Below are 17,857 nucleotides of genomic sequence, written 5' to 3'. Positions count from 1 at the left end.
ATACACATTTTCAGCGAGTTCATATTGTTGTCTGTCTTGGCACAGTGAAAATGTTTCATGTTCTGAACCATTTGTCCCATGTTGTTTGTTGAAGAGGATGGCATTCCCTGTGGATATGCTGGATACTTGCAGTCATGAGGAGTTGGAAAATTCTGCTGAAGACTATATGTCAGATCTACGGTGTGGGGACCCTGAAAACCCTGAACGGTTTTCTCTTCTCAATATCACGGTAAGCTATGCTAAGGGGATTTTTGTCAGATTTCAGTTGAGTTTATACATGAAATAGTATCTTATTTTTGATCACTTAAAAAATGTTAATCACTTTTGAAATATTTATCAGGACTATTCAGTAATATGGGCAAATATTGATTGGTTAGTAAAGCAGTATGATCAAGTTTCAGAAAACACACTCTATAGGTTACTGTTTAGCATTTATATTATGCTTTTAAAATTATATGTACCTTGTTTAACAGTTTTGCTAAGACTAGTTACATTATTTGAGCTGACTCAGTTTAGACTGGGAATTTGTGATTTTAGAAGGTTTTTAATAAAAAATCAGCAGAATACTAAGTTGCACATTTTGTGCCATTTAGATCACATCTTCGTTTTTCTAAAGTACTAAAATCAAGCTTTCTAATTAGTAAGCATGATATATTGTGAAAAAAGATAATTAGACTTGGAATTGTTAGAATTTCACTGTGAACTAGATGGTAAGCAAATTCTCTAACCTTTCTAGGCCTCAGGTTTCTTCTAGCAAGCGATGTTTAAAGGATTCTTTAAAGTCTCTTCTTCTAAAGCACCAGTATTTTATAATTATCTGAATTGTAATACCGTCTATAAATAGGGAATTATGGTCAGATTAATGAAGGTAGAAAAATCTTAGAGTATCATATGTATCTCACTGGAAAAATAAATTTACCTGTCTGATGTCTTTTTACTATAAAATGGAGGGTTCCCCCCCATGAAATTGTCTAAATAACAGATAATAAACTATAGTTGTTTTTTAATGAGTTGATATATACCATATCATGCCTTTGTTTTTGTTCATATCTGTGGCTAGAGCACAGTAATAATATATATTGAAATAAACTTTAGTTTTTTTCCCCTTTAAGATAATAAAATTCCTGGAAAAGGTAAGTCTAATATACTCTTTTTGACACAAGAAATACCTTCTATGAAAGTATATAATTAGCATTAATATAAGAAAAGTTTAATATTTTGGGAGAAGCATGTTGTTTTTGTTCTGTACCTTTTTAATAGACTTTTCACTGATCTTTACTCACTTGTCATTTCAGATTCCTATTAGCCTGTCCAATGTAGGCTTTGTACCTCTTTATGGTGGAGATCAGACTGAGAAAATTCTTGCTCTCTTTGCACCTGAGGACTCACTCACAGGTGTCTTTTTTTGCTTAATCTTTATGAATTGAGTAATTTTTCTACAAACAAGGAATTTTTCTACAAAAAAGTAGCTACTTGAAGGAATTTAAAAAATGTTTCAAACTAAATTTAGGAAAATAAAATTTCACTTGCTTATAAAAGTTCAAGGAGTGAAATAAAATGGTATAAATGGGGCCACATTGTATTATAAAGTGTGGATATATTTAAGGTTATCTCTAGAAACATTATCAGATAGTAATATTATATGCTATATGATTTAAACGTTAATAATCATTTGTTCTGTTTTAGCTGTGGCACTTTACCTTGCTGATCAGTGGTGGGCTGTTGATGATATTGTGAAAACATCTGTCCCTTCTAGGGAAGGGCTTAAGCAGGTAACAAGATCCTGTAATTTAAAAGTGTTTCTTATGAGGCCATTTCACAGTGTTTCCCATTAAACAGTGATAGTTCTTGAAATTATTGAGCCCTTCTCCATGTTAGTATGACCAGGTTGTATTAGACCCTTACAGTTTCACTGTTCCGATGACACTAGTACTCCAGTTGGGCTTCCAGTTTCATGTGGTTCTGAAAGTATTTGGGAATTGAGTGAGGAAGAGCGAATCTCTTTGGGTTACTTGCATTGTAGTTACCTGTATTGACTTCAGCTTCTGATTTTCTTACAGGGAAGAGAAAAAGCTAGTTCTCTCTGTGTGTTTGCTTTGGTTCTCTGTCTCTGGGAGAGACTGAGCAGGAAACTTGCCATCAGTAGGGCCATTTCAGGTGGTCTGTTCAAGTGCTCTGAACAGTGGGATAGAAGGGAGATCCTCACTAGCACACTGCCACACTGTGTCCTTTTTTTCCTGGCCACCATATTATCATTTCCTTAGAGGAAGACATAGATGAGCTGCCGAATTCTGCATGCCACAGTGCTGAATGGGAGAGCCAGTCTGTGAAAGGCAGAATTAAGAAACAAAGAGAAGGCTCTAACATGATGAAAAGCAGTACCTATAGGTTCAAAAACATAACTGCCGATGTACACCATGAAGAATAAGCTGAAACAGCACATAGGAAAATGATTGGGCTTTAGTTAATTAGAAGGAACATGAAGGTAAACAAAACAGCTAATACAAAAACTTAAGTTTATATAGCAAAGCCCCCTTGTCTTAGCAACATCTTCAGTGTTTATGTCTGTAATATCTTCAAGCCCCAATGGGAAGAGAGATGTTAAGGCTGTGGAGCATTTCGAGGGAGAGAACTGGAATGGCCTAAGTGCCCAAAATTACATTAGATCAGTCTTTTCTGTCAGTTGTTCCTATGTTCCTGTGGTATGAACTTTAGGGAAATGTCATAGCTCTCTTCAGTTATTTTTAGGCTGTATGGCTCCAGAGTATTAAAGTACAGTCTTTGGCTGTGGTTGGCTCAGTAAAAAGAAGAATTTTATATTGGTCAGAGCTATTGAAGGAAGGAACGGGTGGCCTGGAAAGCAAGTGAGCTTTGTCATTTCATGTGTTGTTTGGTATGTGACATCTCCTAGTGTGTAGTATAGTTAAGGTGTTGTTTTGTTTTGAGAGTAGTGTCTGTGTATGGCTTCATGCTTTTTTTCTTCACTTACCTAACTATAGGACACTCTTGTTTTTCTTCAAGGAGACTTGAGGAGAAATAGACTTTGGGTAGTAAGTACTCTTGTTTTCAGTGGTGAAAGATGTCTCTGGAGGGAAAACCCCATTGTTTGATGATGCCAGAAAGGTGGCGAGCGGTACCTGGGACTGTCACCCTCCATGTAGGAAGTGAGGCTGTGTTTCCCTTCTGTGATTGCCCCAAGTTTGTTTTTATCAGACTTGCCTGGTGTTGCTGTCATCACTCATCTGATCTGGCCGAAGGGTCTGTGGGTATGTATGTGAGGTGAGGTGGGTATTCCTTACAGTTGGACAACAAAGACATGACTGTTAAGTGAACATTTTACCTGAAAGAAATGAGATTACTAAGAACATAATTATGGCTTTGCTCATCCATTAAGGTAATGGTTCTTAAAGGCCTAGGGGATAACATGAAGCTTTTTTTTTCTTCTTCTTTATTTAATATTAAGGCCAGAATGGAGTGAAAAGAGTTGAAGTAGTAGAAGGGGTGGGGGCAGCATTTAGGGTGGGGGGAACCCTGGGTCCAGGCAGCTGGTAGCAGAAACAAAATATTTGGGCACTCAGGAAGAAATGGCTGGATCAGTGGTACATTGGAAATTAGTTTTGCCTGTTTTGGAATTTTGCTGAGAGGCAGTATTTCTATGCATATGTGTCTATAGAAATGGATGGTCACTGATATGAATCATTATGCTCATCTGTATGGTGATAGGTTTAACAAGTCATTTTGAGTGTATTGAAGGTGCTTTGCCCATGTCAGGATGAGGGGCGGAAGCAGGGAGCAGGTAGATAGCGTCTCTGAATGGATGCATATCATAACCCTTGTGCCTGGTGTCTGACTATCTTTCCAGGTGAGAACTCTTGGGGAGAGAGTGGTTCTGTATGTTCTGAATCGCATTATTTATAGAAAACAGGAAATGGAGAGAAATGAGATACCATTCCTTTGCCATAGCAGTACTGATTACGCTAAGATTCTGTGGAAGAAAGGAGAGGCCATTGGGTTTTATTCAGTTAAGCCTACAGGTGAGTCTTTAAAAGTTATTTAAACTATGTATTATGGAAGCTTCCTTTTTAGACCCCACCTGTATCCATATCCTTTTAAATTACTCTTTAGAGTTTAAATTGAGGTGATTTTACTTAGTATTTCTTGGGGTGTACTTTGATTCTACCTTTCTGTGTAAAAGAGGATTGTTAGGAAGGTCTTTTGAAAAATGAAACAAAATAAATGTTGGATTGAGGGTAAGATTTTTCCATGTATGTGCAAAGAGAGTTGTACGTTGAGCCTCTGATTTGGCTGTCATGAGTACCTTAATGCCCTTCTCTCTCTTTCTCTCTCCTCCTCTCTCCTTTACATTTTAGGTAATACACAGCATAGTATCTGTTTTAGGAGTAGAATTCGGTGATTCATCACTTAGATACAACGCCCAGTGCTCATCACAACTGCCATCCCTAGTACCCATCACACTTCGCTTTATTTAAAGTGGTTCTTTGATCCTGCTGCTGTCACTGGTACAGGCTCCTTTTAAAAGCATTGTCTACCTGTGGACCAAATGCATAGCCTTTGTCTGCCTCACTTGGCTGATTCAGCCTGAAAAATAACCATGAAAAGCAATATGTTAGGAGAATTCAAACAACTTCGAAATTGTTAATCTTCTGAAGTTTGGATTTTTTTTTTAAGTTTATTTATTTTGAGAGAGAGCATGAACAGTTGAGCAGAGAGAGAGAAGGAGAGAGAGAAATCTAAGCAGGCCAACTTGGAGCCCAGTGTGGGGTTTGAACTCACAAACTGGAAGATCATTACCTGAGATGAAATTGAGAGTCAGACACCTAACCAAGACCTAGCCCCTGAGGCACCCCTGATGTTTGGATTTTTGATCCTTAGACCCAGCCACACCCTATTCCTAAAACATGGGTGCTGCTTCATCTTGCTTTACCTATTTCCCTGCTGTTTCAGCTCCCTGCAGGTACTGGAGCCAGAAAGATCTAACCTGCTTGGTCTGTGTACACACATACACCCGCCACAGAGCAAGTCGACCTAGTCTGTATTTTGCATACAGAACGCTCAAATTATTTTTTGGTCTTATTTACATTTCACACCTTTTAGCTCTTTTTTTTGGTCTGATCAAGTTGATGATCATACCAAATTCACTGTTGATTTGCAGAACAGTTGTGACTGATACCTTAACCACATAATTAATACACATTTATGATGAGAATTAGTGCATATAGTCAATGAAAAGAAGGTCACTTTTTCTCAAGGATAAAAAGTTGATCTGTAGTTTAAAGTGGTTTGCTGTTTCACTGATTGCTTTGGTTCTCCTTTTAATATGTTATTTTATTGTATAAATTTGAAATAGAACCAATAGTTTATGTAACTTCAGAAAGGTGTCATTATACAGGGGCAGAATAAGAATGTTGGTTAATGGAAGCGTTGCATAAAAGACATCCATTTTTTTTTTAATGTTTTAATAACTGGGAGTGGGCTGTGTTTTCATTAATTTAGGCTCGATTTTAAACAAGGTTATTCCTATGATGATTGGAGGATTTATTTTATTTTATTTTTTTGCTTTCACCCTCACTCCAGGGGAGTTCCTACCTGAAAGTAGCTCATAGACATTTGGAGCACATATTAGTTTATACTTACTTGGAGCTTTGCTTTAGTCAAAGGCACACAGTTAAAGGGCATAGCATTCCTGTTTCAGCATCTGATGATCTGATCAGTACTTGATTACAGGAGGTGCTTCTCTTCCTTTAATGAACGTTTGGGCCCCTCCTCTCCTCGGGGACCTGGCCTCTAGTTTTGCTTATTCTGGTAGTTGACCAAACATTATATCCTGGAGCTTTCAAGTGCTACTTGTCTACCACTTTTAGCACCTTCCACACTTTTCTGCTAATTGCGTTACCTCCTTACTGTTTAGTTTAGTTCTTCCCCACTTTGAAGTTTTGGCTCCCATCCACCAGATAACAATGGAATTAGGTTGTGCTTATACCAGACTTTGAATTAATAACCATTTAATTCATTCTGGAAGTATTTTTTTAAAGGAAACCCAAGTGTAAAATATTTTGGAAAAATTGCTGAAAACAAATGCTAAAACATTTTCTGATAGAAGTATTTGTAATCTGTGTTATCAGGAAAAAAAAAACTACCAGTAATAAAAAGAGAGAATCTTTATTAAACAAATTTGTAGTTGAATGAAAGCCTTATGATATCACTTAATATTTATGATTTTTAAGTTAAATAGGGTATCAGTATATCCGGATATTTATTGGGATATAAAGTTAGTCTTGATATATAAAAGGAGACTATGAGGTCAAATCCTACTATAGTATAATGAAATTCAAGAAACTATAAATTCTTTTTTGTTTGAAATAAAGAGATCAGTGTGGGGGACTTGGAGTTTGTATGGTTTTGGGGTTAGGTAGATGTCATTATTAAAAGTAGTTTTTCACAGCAGATTGTTGTATGAAATCTGGAAGATAACTCTAAGGGAACTCACAGAATTTAATGCCATTATAACTAGAGATTTTCTGGTCCCTTCTATAGTAATTGAGTACTTTTATCTATAAAAAAATAAGAATAGGATTAATGCTGAACCTTGTCTCATTCTGGTAGTAAGTAATACTCATTCATGAACTCATAAGCCAAAAAAAAAAAAAAAAAAAAGGTAATCTATGTCTATGTCATTGATGTATTTTCAGTAAAATTTAATTTTTCCCTAATAAGTAATTTTCTGAATGTATAAAACATTTGTGTTTTGATCCATTGTGTACTCATATTAATATTGATGATGATAACTCAACATTTCTTTTGGATTGATAATTAGAACTGTATGGTCACAAGAAATTTTAAAAATTTATATTTATGTACATGTATATTTTTGTAGCAAAGAACAGTTGGATGATCAATAAGCATATAATCCAAGAATAAAAATATATTACATCAGGATAACATTCTGTAGAAAAAAATACAAGAGAAATAGAAGTTGAAGAAGAAAAAGGAACACTAACATTTTTGAGTGTTAAGGAATGGTTAGTTCAATAGTAACGGAATAGTTTCTTCAGGGGATGATGAGGGTTACTCTTTAGAGTCCATTTGGTAGATTTATTAAACTAATGTAATAATTTTTCTTTATCTTTAATATTTGTTAATTGAAAAGAGAAAAATATTAAATTTACATAGAGAATCATGGCAGGCACTGTGTTAGCTAATGAGTCATGATTAATATCACCATGAATAACGCCTATCAATATCATGGATTCCTGATCTCTGAATGGCAAAGCATTATTTTTGGTATATTTACCCAAAACATAGAACCTTAATTTTATAATGAGAAGTCGTTTGACAAAGCCAAATTGAAGGTTATTCTACAAAATAACTGATGAGTAATCTCTAAAAGTGTCAAGACCATGAAAGATAAAGGTGAAGGAATTATCAAAGATGAGAATTAAAAACATATTAAACTAAATCCAGTATGGAATTCCGAATTGGATTTAGAAACTGAAAAAAGTCATTAGTGGAAAAAGTGATGAAATTTGAGTAAGGTTCTAGTTGATAGCATTTTATCAATATTCATCTCCTGGTTTTTGATAATAGTACTTTGATGTTATAAGAAGTTAACATTAGGGGAAGCTGGATGAAGGGTTCATTGGACTCTGTATATTTTTGCAAATTTTTATAAGTCTAAAATGTTTATAATAGTTTCAGTATATAATTGATAATATGCTAGAAATTCTATCCTTGAAATTCTTTTTTTCTTCCCTTAAAATTCTTGAAACTTAAGATGAAAGTTTTACATGTTGCCAAAGATGTGTCAATACACGGTATTTCAAAAAATTTTAAATATTATAACATGAGCAAAAATGTTTCCTTTGAGGAATTTGAAGTGAGAAAAAAAATTCTGTAAATAGCAATATAAGTGGTTCGCCTGGGAAAGGTCCCTGTCAGATCATCCTTCTGTGAAGGTCAATGTCAGCAGTCACCACCATGCACACAGAACATCTAATCAGCTTTTTAATGTCTCATCCCTAACTATGAACAAAGGGCTTAGTTAGGGAAATCCACTGATATGAAATGTGGAGATCAAAACAAAAAAGAATTATAACAATTTGGAAGAGACAGACAAAAAATGGAACAAGACAACGGTTAATATTTTTTGGAAAGTAAGAGTAGGCCTTACACTGATGAAGTGAGGACAAGATACGTTAAAAGAATGTCTGTAGAGCTCTTGGAAATTAAAAATTCAATGTATGGAAGATAAAGTTGAGAAAATTGATCAGAAAGGAGAACAACTATAACATAAAATGAACCCTAACTGATGGAAAGTAGGAAAGAAAATTACAGGAATGGTCTGAATAATAGACATTTCAGGAGATAACAGAGAAACTGGCGGGGAAGAAATTACCAATGAAATAATTTAAGAAAATTTCTCAGAACTGTAGAACATGCGTTTCTACTTTAAAAGGACCCATTGAGTATCCATCACAGTCAATTAAAATAGACTCGTACTGAGCTAGATTAGATGAAATTTCAGAAATCTGGGATAAAGATTTTGTACATCTCCAGAGAAGGAGAGAAGCATTTATACCAAGGTTCAATAATCAGAAGGGTTAGATTGCTCATCAATACTGAGCACAAGAAATGAAACAAAGCCCTTCAGGCACTGAGTAAGTGTGGTTATGGTGCACACTGGATATATGAATGTGTGGAAGAGCTAAACTCCCCCCTTCCTTACTGGGAAGTCTATTGGTGGTGCCTAAAATGGAAACATCAAGAAAAGTAGTAAGTTATTTAGAGATGTGGAAGTAAATACCAGAAAGATCAGTTAAACACTTTCAAAGTGGTAGTTCCTGTGGAGCAGAAAATATATGTGGGTCATGGAGGCAGTTGTGGGACTGCTTTTTTTTTTCCTACGGTCTTACAGGACTGTTGTGCTCTAAATAGTATACATGTAGAACTTTGATTAAAAACAAAAGTGAACATTTAAAAAAATGGAACTATAGTAAAACCTTGGTTTGTGAGCATAATTTGTTCTGGAAACTTGTTTATAATCCAGAGCACTTGTATATCAAAGCAAATTTCAAGAACCATTGATTCAGTTGTGATCATGTGACATTCAGCATCACATTCTACTTGTATTGCAGGACATTACTCTCGTTTATCAAGTTAAAATTTATTAGAAATGTGTATTCATATTGAGGAACATTCACGGACTAAGTTACTTGCGATCCAGGGTTTTACTGTATTTCCAGAATCTAATCAGTGTCTACTACAAAAAGTAGTTGAACTTTTTTTTTTTTAATTTGAGAAAGAAATGGGAAGAGAGAATCCCAAGCAGGCTCCACGCTTAGCAGGGAGCCTGATGCAGGGGTCCATCTCACCACTGTGGGATCATGACCTAACCCCAAGTCAAGAGTTGGATGCTTAATTGACTCAGCCACCCAGGCACCCCCTCTACCTGAAACTAGAGAACTATTTAATGAAAAATATCTCACATAGTTGTGTGGAAAAACAAAACAAGAAACCCCTTTGTTGATTCAGTGGAAGTTTTGTAACTTTGCCCTTTGTCAAGAAATAGAAAAGATGCAAATTTGTGTAAATCAGATATCACATTTTAGGGTATACGAGCTGAGCGATAAAGCAAACTTGAGGACACTGTCACTGGTTGCTGTTTTGGAAATGTCCATTATTACTTGGCTGTGGACCACCTTGATCTAACTTGAAGACCCATATTTTTTGGGGGGGAAATGAAGACTCATATTTTGGGAAAGCACGTCAACCATGTGAAGGAAGAACAGTCCAATCAACAAGTTGTATACGTCATTTTGTGGAGTCACTGCCAAAGGGACTTATGATCAGTATTGAGGGACATATGTTTGGTTTTTGTAATTCTCATTTGTAATAATTCATAATGGAGGCGTTTTTTTCTCTCTCATTTGCTGGTCAGCTTTCTTCATGATTTTTAGACCTTTTAATTGACAGCTATGTCTGTGATCTTCTTCACTTTTTTGGGCAAATCATTCCCCTCCTGTTCACTGAAATTCAGATCTCTGGCCCTTCTGTTGTAAGATTCTTTAAAAAAGGAACATGAAAACTGTGATATAAAATGATAAAGATTGGTAGCGTAGCTAAAGGCAAAACATAGCAGAAGTTTATGTTGGAGGAGTGGGGTTATATTGTAGGGCCTTGAGTCTGTCTAGGTCCTTATTTTTTTTTTAAGGAAATGAGCAAAGGCATGGGGAAATCCCAACCGCTGTTGGCCACCTGAAATGTGTCATTGGGAAATGAAGTGGCTACTTTATTTTCAGGTGAATTTCTAGGCGTCTAAAAAGCCACATGCTTTCTCATAAGGGTTCTGCCTTCAGAGCACCAAAAATCTAGTGGATGAGACAGAAAACTGTAGTCATTAAACAGCTACTCATAATTCACTTTGGCAAGTACTGTATTTGAGTTATCAAACAGGATAGGGTGTCATCGAAGGATGGAACAGTAAATTTTGCATAGAGGAAGGTGTCACTGAGAAAGTGACAATTAAAAGTGGCTTTGAAGGGTAAGGTAGATATCGGTAGGCAGAGAAGGGGCACAGGAAAAGAACTTCTCAGTAAACATATAAGTGGAATATAAATATAAAAAGAAGGCACGGAGTCATGAAAGTTGAAATTGTATTTGGGACACTATCCTGGATAACCCGGTGGGACTAAAGGGTAGGGATACTAGAATAAGTGAGAGGTAAATATGGAGGTCCCCTTGTGAAAGGTCTTAAATGCCATGCTGAAGTCTGGAATTTTATTGGCAAAGAAGCTATCAAGGAATTTTATGTAAAGATAAATATTAAATTTAAATTAATTTTTTGGTGCTTGGGTAGGGAACTCAGTTAATTGGGAGCTATTTTAGTAGTCCAGGTGAGAGAAGGACCAACATGAGGGACGTGGGAATAGGAATAGAGAAGGAAATCGGTTTGAGGGAGACTTCCGGGTGGACAGAGTGTGATGACTCCACGGTCTGTCTGTCTGTCGAAGGGAAGGAGAGGGCCAGTGAAGACTTCTGTGGGTTTTGGCTTGGGTGCCTGGGTGGGAAGATCTTAAGATGGGAGTAGAGAAGGAGGGCTGGGCTTGGCAATACTTGAATTCACTTGTGGCATGTAAAGTTCAGTCATCCAATGGGACATCTAAGAGATAGTTAGAAATAGAAGTTTGATCACATGGGGGAAGTGTGGATTTTGACAGAAGACAGTGCAATTCTATTATGTGTGCATGTATGTATTAGTAGATACATGATTTTATGATAAGTACTCTCTTTCTCCAACGTGGGGCTCAAACTCAGCCCTGAGATCAAGAGTCGAACGCTCCACTGACTAAGCCAGCAAGGTGCCCCAGAAGTCAGTGTAATTTTAAAACAAAGATGAGATCAGTCAAAACCCTTGTATAAATTGAGTGTGTGTTTATGAATATTGGTGTGAGGACATATATATAAGAGGCTGGAAACAGCGTGAGGTAATGAAACATAACTGTGGAGGGAGTCTGCCAGGAAAAGGTACTCTCTGCTGGGATGTGCGCCTTGCCTTCCTGACAGTTAAGAAGGAAATATTAATCTAGTGGGAGATCAGAGAAACGGGAAAGTTACCTGAGGCTCTCCACTGTTCACCAAATATTTGTGCTTCATCTTCTGTGTTCCGGTCATTGGCCAATAGTTGTGCAGTCAGGGATTTCATTTTCCACTCACTTTCATAGCTAATCTAGGTGGAGCTGTGTAACTAGTTAGTTCCAAAGTGATAAAAAATGATACATATGACAGATCAAAGTGGTTAAGATGCACTGCTTTTCTTCATCTGTCTGCTGAATGCAAAGGATTTTGAAGACCTAGGGGATGGGGAAGCCACAGCCTGAGTTCCTGTGGTAGTCTGCTACTTTGGTGGCCCCCAGTGAACCCTGTTTCCATTATTTATGTGCTTGCATAGCCTGCTTGAACCTGAGGTGGTCTTGTGACATGGTTTACCAGTAGAATGCAGCACGAGTGACACCATGCTAAACCTTAAAGCCTGGAAGTATGCATTTTGGTACTGCCGGAAGCTAAGTCACTATGTCAGAAACAGGACTCCTTTGAGACTGCCATGTGGTGAGGAAGCCCAAACAGCTGCGTTGAGGAGAACTGAGGCTCCCAGCTGGTCAGCCCAGCTGCACTTCTAGTTCAGAAGCCAGTACACTGTCTCTCTGGTGGGAGTGAAGGCATTTGGACTTGTAGCTGTTTCATTGCCCCATCTGATACCATACGAGAGTTGTGATAAATAGTGAAAATTTTTGTTTGAAGTCAGTACGTTTTGGATGGTTTGTCGCACACCGGTAGGTGACTGAAAGAGTTCTTGGATGGTTGTGCTTCAGAAAGCCAGCCACTCTGCATTGACACCTATGTGGGACTGTTACTTAAGCAAAGATGAGTCTTAACATGAAGCTTTCTGTATTGCTTTGTTAAATCAGCCAATGTATGTATAACTGATTTATAGAACACTTATGCTGTGATGAGACTGTGATGAGAATACTTGTCTAGCGGTACATGACAAGATCTCTCACATAGATACAGTTAGTCACATTGTTTGTTTAGAACTCACTGTATGCATGCATTCTGTCGAGACAGTCACACACTGATGCCTTCATGAGGCATTAAACCAGTTTTTATGAAGGTGAGGGAAGACATATTGCTGGTGGACAAAGAAGAAATGGTGATTCCATGAGAAGAGAAAGCTACTTAGTTGGGGCAGAATATCCATTCTTGAATTTGATGCATAGATCCTGAATGATATTGTCAAATTTGATTGATCTTTTAAAAATTATTTTTTAAGTGTTACATACATAGGGGAGGAAGGAGAGGGGCAAGAATGTGAATAGGAGAAAGAGCAAGAGGGAGATATTGAGCGATAGTGATAAAACTTGTATAAGTTCCCCACCTTTTAGACGAGGAGCTAGCAATGAACAGAGACAAAGTAGGCAATGCTGTGAAGAAAACTAAAGTAGATAAAAGAATAGAGTGTAAGTGGGAGATACTATTTTAAATCTATTTAAAACATCCTATTAAAGGTCCCGGTAAGCATCTCTGAAGGAAGTAAAGGATGTTTAGATATGTTTCAGGTAAAGAGGTTTTGAGGCAAAGAACTGAAATATAGAAGCCTAGAGGCAGAAGCAATTTTAGGGTGTTCAGTTGCAGCAAGAAGGCCAGCAGCCATAGTAGAGGGAGGGGTGGTACAGGGATAGAGAGAGGCAGGGCTGTATCCTGAATGGTCTTGTAGGCCAGGGAGGGGGTGTGAGTTTATTCTACTGGTAGTGAGAATCCATTGAAAAGTTTTGAACATGGGCGTAATGCGATTTGAGTTTTCTTTAAAATAAGTAATTAACTCTATTGTGTGAAAAACCAGGAGAGGAGATCTTGAGGTTGAGTTCAGTTAGTTAAGAGGCTGTTGCAGAGAGGCCCTGGTAAGAGCTGATGGTGGCCTGGCCAAAGGAGATGAGGTAGAAGTCATCATATTTGAGATAAATTACGAAGTTACTATTGGAGAATTTCTGATGGATTGTACTTGGGTTGTGGAGGAAATGAGTTAAGGATGAATTATGGATTTTCTTGCTATGAGTAGCTGGATGGGTGGTGATGAGATGTAATGAAAAATTGGTACGCTAAGGGGAAGATTAGGTTTGGAGAGTATCCGTGAAAAATCTGATTATAAATTTATTTATTTATTGGAATCACATGTATAAATTACTATTCTCTTTTACTTAGTAGTAACTTTATTGAGACAGTATTTACATTCCGTACAATTCATCTATGTAAATTATAACATTCAGTTTCTTTTTTTAGTAGATTCAGCAAATTGTATAGCTATCACCGTAATCAAATTTAGATCACTTGGATCATCTCCGAAAAGAAACCTTGTGCTCATTGGCAGTCACTTTGAACTCCCTCAGTGTCTGGTCTTAGGCCACCACTAGTCTGTCTCTCTAGATTTGTCTATGCCGGACATATAAATAGAGACCTACAATAATACAGTCAGACACAGTTTATTGGGTCTGACTTATTTGGCTTAGAGTACTATTTTCAAGTTTCGTCCATGTTGCAGCATGTTATCACCACTTTATTCCTTTTTAGGGCCAAATACTACATCTTTGTATGGATGTGCCAGCACCCTCTTTAATCATTTGATGGACTTTTGAGTTGTTTTTACTTTTTGGCTATTATAAATGATGCTGCTGTGAAGATTTGTGTATAGGTTTTTGTGTGGATGTGTTTTTATTTCTCTTGAGTATATACCTAGGAGTGGAATTGCAGGATCATATGGTGACTCTGAGCTTGGCCTTTTGAGGTGCTGCCAAATGGTTTTCCAAAGTGATTGAACCATTTTACATTCCCACCAGTAATATACCAGATTTCACCACATCCTTACCAACAGTTGTTTTTATCTATCTTACTTTAGGCAGTTTAGTAGGTGTGAAGTGGCATGGCATTATCTTTCTGAGTTGTATTTCTTTAATGGCTACAGACTTTGAGTGTCTTCCCGTATGTATATTGGCCATTTCATGTGTATGTGTCTTCTTTGGGAAAATGTCTTTGTAGATCCTTTGCGCAACTGTTTTTAGATGGGTTGTCTTTTTTTTTTTTAACTTTTTTTCCTCCAGCTTTATTGTGATATAACTGACATAAAAATTTCTCATATTTAAAATTTATAATTTGTTGTATTTTGACATACGTATATAAGCTGTGAAACTGTTACCACAGTCAGAATAATAATCATGTGTCCGTTGGCAATGTGGATGTCCTCTTTGGAGAAGTGTCTATTCATGTCTTCTGCCCATTTCTTCACTGGGTTATTTGTTTTTCGGGTGTGGAGTTTGGTGAGTACATACAATGGAATACTACATGGCAATGAGAAAGAATGAAATCTGGCCATTTGTGGCAATGTGGATGGAACTCGAAGGTGTCATGCTAAGTGAAATAAGTCAGGCGGAGAAGGACAGATACCATATGTTTTCACGCATAGGTCTAACAGGAGAAACTTAACGGAGGACTGTGGGGAGGGGAAGGGGGGAAAAAGAGGGAGAGAGGCAAATCGTGAGACTCTTGAATACTAAAAACAAACTGAGGGATAAAGGGGGAGGGGGAAAGAGGAAGGGGAGTGATGGACATGGAAGAGGGCACTTGTGGGGAAGAGCACTGGGTGTTATATGGAAACCAACTTGACAGTAAACTATTAAAAATAAAATGAGGCAAAAAAACCCCCAAAATAATAATCATATCCATTATTCCCAAAAGTTTGTTTGTGGTCCTTGGTAAACATCCCTTTGCCGACTGTGAATCCCGAAGCAAACACTTATCAGCTATCTATTAGTATAGATTAGCTTGCTTCTGGAATTTCATAAAATAGAATCATTACATTATGTACAGCTTTGTTTTAGGCTTCTTTCACTCACCATAGTTATTTTGAGATTCATATATCATGAAATTCACTTTTTTAAAAAAAATTTAAATATTAAAAGCAGGCTCTGCACTGACAGCAGTGAACCCAGTGTGGGGTTTGTACTCATAAACTGTGAGATCATGACAATCTTTGGGTTCAAGCCCCACGTTGGGCTCTGCCCTGACAGCTCAGAACCTGGATCCTGCTTCTGATTCTCTGTCTCCCTCTCTCTCTGCCCCTCCCCAGCTTATGCTCTGTCTCTCAAAAATAAGTAAACATTAAAAATTAATAAAGAATCCCTGTGACCATTAGCAGTCACTCATTTTCCTTACCCAATAGTCCCTGGACACCACTAATCTACTTTCTGCCTGGATTACTTATCTTTAAAAAGCCCTTTTTTTTTTTTAACATTTGTTTATTTTTGAGAGAGAGAGAGCGAGCGAGCGGGGAATGATGAGAGAGAGAGGGAGACACAGAATCAGAAGCAGGTTCCAGGCTCTGAGCTGTCAGCACAGAGCTTGATGGGGGGCTCAAACCCACAAACTGTGAGATCATGACCTGATCTAAAGTCGGCTGCTTAACTGACTGAGCCACCCAGGAACCCCTAAAAAGCCTTTTTAAATCCTTACTTTATTGGCTTAAGAACAGAAGATTTACTCAATAGATTTTTAAAGTACAGAATATAATATTAACTATAGGAATAATGTTATATGGAAGGTCCATAGAATTTACTAATGTTGCATTAATGAAGTTTTAAACTCCTTGATTAGCACCTCCCCATCGCTCCTTGGTGACTACTGTTCTGTTTTCTCCTTTATGAGTTTGACTCTTTTAGATACCTCTTATAGTTGGAGTCCTACAGTATTTGTACTTCTGTGGCTGGCTTATTTCATTTTAGCATGATGTCCTCAAGGTTCATTCATGTTGTCACATATCACAAGATTTTTTGTTTTTAAAAATACTTATTTTTGAGAGAGAGAGAACTCACACGCATGCATACCGCGGGGTCGGGTAGAGAAAGAGGGAAACAGAGGATCTGAAGCTGATCAGAGGATCCTGATGCGAGGCTCTAACTCACAAACAGCAAGATCGTGACCTGAGCTGGTCAGACACTTAACTGACTGAGCCACCCAGGCACCCCAATCCTTAGCCCACTTTAAAATATGATTTTGTTTATATTTTTATTATTGAGTTAATAAGCATTCTTCATATATTTTAGATACAAGTCTCTTATTGGATGATTAATATGGATAATTTCCCCTCTATTTATCTAAAAAAGCTTTGTGTAATCCAAGGTGATAAAGATATACTGCTATGTTTTCTTCTAAGAGCTTATAGTTATAGCTCTTAAATTTTGGTTGATAATTCTTTTGCAGTTAATTTGTGTATAAGGTGTGAGGGAGTCCAACATCTTTTTTTTTTTCCCCATAAGTGACTGTCTTGTCTTCCCAGGACTATTCATTGAAAAAGTTGTTTTGGGGGCACCTGGATGGCTCAGTCGGTTAAGCATCCAACTTCAGCTCAGGTCATGATCTCATGGTTCATGGGTTCAAGCCCCGCATTGGGCTCTGTGCTGACCTCTAGCTCAGAGCCTGGAGCCTGCTTCAGATTCATACCTCCCTCTCTCTCTGACCCTCCCCTGCTCACACTATCTCTGTCTCTCAAAAATAAATAAGAAAAAAATAAAAAAGAAAGAAAAAGTTGTTCTTTTTCCATAGAGTTGTTTTGGAGCCCCTGACAAAAATAATTTGACTATATATATGAGGTCTTGTGTTTGGACCCTTAGTCCTTTGATCTCTGTATCTGTTCATGTGCCGGTAGCATATAGTATTTATTACTGCAGCTTTGTTAATTTGAAAATTGCAAGTGTGAGTCCTCCAACTTTATTTTTCATTAAGATTGTTTGTACTTTTTGAGGTCTTTTGCAATTCATAGGAATTTTAGGATCACCTTGTCAATTTTTTAAAAAAGTTTGTTTTTATGTGTTTAGAGAAAGAGCATGAGCAAGCGGGGAGGGGCAGAGAGAGAGAGGGAAGAATCCTAAGCAGGCTCTGTGCTGCTCTGTGCTCTGTGAGATCATGACCTGAGCCAAAATCAGGAATTGATGCTTACCCACCTGAGCCACCCTGGTGCCCCAGACCATGTCAATTTCTGCAAAAATAATTTGCTGAGAATTTTCAATCTTTAGGTCAATTTTGGGAATATATTGACATCTAATAATGTTAAGTCCTCTGACCCAAGAACATGGGTGTCTTTTCATTTATTTAGATGTTTTTTAATTTCTTTTAACAATGTAGTTTATGCATATAAACTTTGCACTTTTTTTGTTAAATTTATTTGTAAGAATTTTTTTATTTGTTAATGCTATGGTAAAGGTAATTGTTTTAATCTCATTTACAAATTGTTCATTGC

At 37.2% G+C, this 17,857-nt stretch overlaps 1 protein-coding gene across 1 annotated transcript in view; it reads left to right on the top strand.

Annotated features, from left to right (window-relative positions):
• Positions 1 to 17,857, top strand: part of FAM169A (family with sequence similarity 169 member A) — a 66,741-nt gene that overhangs the window by 17,644 nt on the left and 31,240 nt on the right. Inside the window, exons 2-5 of the mRNA XM_029942441.1 lie at positions 95 to 229; positions 1,296 to 1,395; positions 1,687 to 1,772; positions 3,863 to 4,034. Of these exons, the coding sequence (XP_029798301.1) occupies positions 98 to 229; positions 1,296 to 1,395; positions 1,687 to 1,772; positions 3,863 to 4,034 (490 nt within the window). The 5' untranslated portion in view covers positions 95 to 97. The remainder of the gene's footprint in view (positions 1 to 94; positions 230 to 1,295; positions 1,396 to 1,686; positions 1,773 to 3,862; positions 4,035 to 17,857) is intronic.

Source organism: Suricata suricatta, chromosome 6, assembly GCF_006229205.1.
Source record: "Suricata suricatta isolate VVHF042 chromosome 6, meerkat_22Aug2017_6uvM2_HiC, whole genome shotgun sequence".
Classification (NCBI taxonomy): Eukaryota; Metazoa; Chordata; class Mammalia; order Carnivora; family Herpestidae; genus Suricata; species Suricata suricatta.
This window is presented reverse-complemented; position numbering and strand designations above follow the sequence as displayed.